The sequence below is a fragment of the Penaeus monodon genome, chromosome 21 (assembly GCF_015228065.2).
Source record: "Penaeus monodon isolate SGIC_2016 chromosome 21, NSTDA_Pmon_1, whole genome shotgun sequence".
In the NCBI taxonomy this organism is placed as follows: Eukaryota; Metazoa; Arthropoda; class Malacostraca; order Decapoda; family Penaeidae; genus Penaeus; species Penaeus monodon.
Window position 1 is genome coordinate 42,305,539 of NC_051406.1, and position 2,154 is coordinate 42,307,692.

General features: G+C 35.0%; 1 protein-coding gene across 8 annotated transcripts in view; it reads right to left on the reverse strand.

The window, feature by feature from the left end:
• Positions 1-2,154, reverse strand: part of LOC119586518 (neurofibromin-like) — a gene marked incomplete at its 5' end in the record, with an annotated part of 66,980 nt that overhangs the window by 56,231 nt on the left and 8,595 nt on the right. For all 8 annotated transcript variants that reach the window (XR_005229956.1, XM_037935267.1, XM_037935261.1 and 5 more), the window contains 3 exon segments: positions 318-462; positions 664-854; positions 1,135-1,377. Coding sequence is in view for 7 of the 8 variants with exons in the window: in XM_037935267.1 (XP_037791195.1) it covers positions 318-462; positions 664-854; positions 1,135-1,377 (579 nt within the window).

Here is a 2,154-nt window from a genome sequence, read left to right on the forward strand (position 1 = left end):
AGCAGCACTGGGTTAACTTGGATGATGCTCAAAGACTTCTCAAACAGTTTGAAAAATATGAAATGAATGACAAAAAACCATCAGATAGCAAAAGAATAAATATATTGGAAATCCAGTGTTTACTCATTTCATTTCCTTGAATTTCTACATTACATAAAATGAAAACATTTAACTTTGGCCTGCTTTCTCCTAAAGAAATATTACAAAATTTGTATTCCTAGTCATGATCTCAAAGGACTAACAAAAGATCTTTATATTCAAATGTACAATAAATCCACACAGATATAGAGAAAAGGAAAATATGGCCTTCAACTTACATGAATCATCCTTAGAGGAGTATGAGAGATGCAACCTTGTGTGACCTTGTTCAGAGTATCAGTGAACATTGACCTCAGCTCACTCGACTTGTTATATACAATGTCAATTTGTGGCCACCAAGGCAGTCTTGGTTGTGTGATTATTCTGTAAGGTAAAGCAGTACCACTATCAAGAGAATGCAATCTATTTGAAGAAATGGGTTCTTTGCCCATGTTTCTGTTCCAAGCAAATAGAAACTCTATATTCACTTAATATATAATTTCACCCCAATAGGTACCCTTTCTTCTCATTTCTCCCCCTTTCTTTTAGTATTCAGAAAAAAAAGAAAGAAAGATAAAATCTTACCTGTATAGAGAGCTGACCAACACAAAATGGTAAGTTGACTGGGAATTTGGATTAAGGCAGACTTTGAGAGCCTCGTTGTTGTGTGGGAGGATGCGGAACAGGGACACAAAACAGTCGATCATTAAATCTACATCTTGGCAAATGTATGCTTGGCCACGGGAAAATGGTTTCACAATGTTGAAGAGCAAATTCTGGAAGGAGGAGAGGTTCCATTATATAGCATAAATTCATTTCATTATAGTTTTGTATTTAAAGTCATTATATATTCACTCTAAACATCCTGTTGGTTTATTACCCTTAAGTTCAACAGTTTTGAAAAATATAAACTTCACTTGTCAAACTTATTTTTACAAATAATTGCAAAAATAAAACACTGGGTTGTTTACATTCACTTGAAGTAGCTTGTCCTACATACTGTACTTACAATTAAAAACTCATGACCAATTCTATACACTACAAACACATCCTCACCTTAAGTTCACTAATCACACTTTGCACTAATACAAAAACAACATTGTTTGAATCGTTGATATTAATATAAGTTGCAATCTTGCACAGCTTTACACAGGTGACAGCTGCTGCTTCAGTTAGATGTCTACTAATGTTGTGAGGCACCAAAGCCTTTTTCAACTGGTCAATGAACTGCTTCTTTTTGAAATGCCTCTGCGAACATGGAGCACCAGCATCTGCATTCACGATTTCTTCTAAAACTTTCTGTTAAGAGAAATAGAGAGAGAGAAAAAAAATTATACTTGGTTTGTAAATGGTAATATACTACCTATTAAATCTCCATGAAGTAGAATTTGTCTACCTTTCTTTCTAAGTACCCCAACCAACTTTTTAATTAAAAAATTGATTACTTGAGTGGTATTCACAAACCCAGAAGTCTCTACATCACTGAAGTATCATCATAAAGTTTCAAAGCCATAACCTAAATGTAAACAAGGCATAATGAATCAAATCTAAAAATGTCCATCAAAGGTTGCATACCTCTGTTGTTAGTTATTTCCCTCTAGCAAACTTCTATGCATTACTATAAATATCTTATTATACATGAAACAATACCTTCCCAACAAAAGATTATCAATATCCCTCATCCATTTAAAAGAAAGTACATATACATATTCAGCTATTACACATTGAGTACTTTCCACCCTCTAATGCAACTCAGTGACCGGTGAACCATATAAAGTAGGAGACAATAAAATTCTTCTCCTAGGAATTATGACCATCTTGGACCTTGTCCTTCTCTCAGAGGGAACACAGATCCAAGGAGGACCTGGCAACTTTTTTTCCCTAATGGGATCAGTGAAGTTCATTCTGGATCTGGGGCTCAAGGTCACAACAAAGAAAGTTTACATTAGGACAGCATCATTATGCTCTTGCATCTAGGGTAGCTCTGGTACTCTGACTTAATCCACAACATTAAACTTGAGCTCTACACTTCTGACTGTGCCCCAAATGTTCTTGACACAACTTTATTTTGGGTTC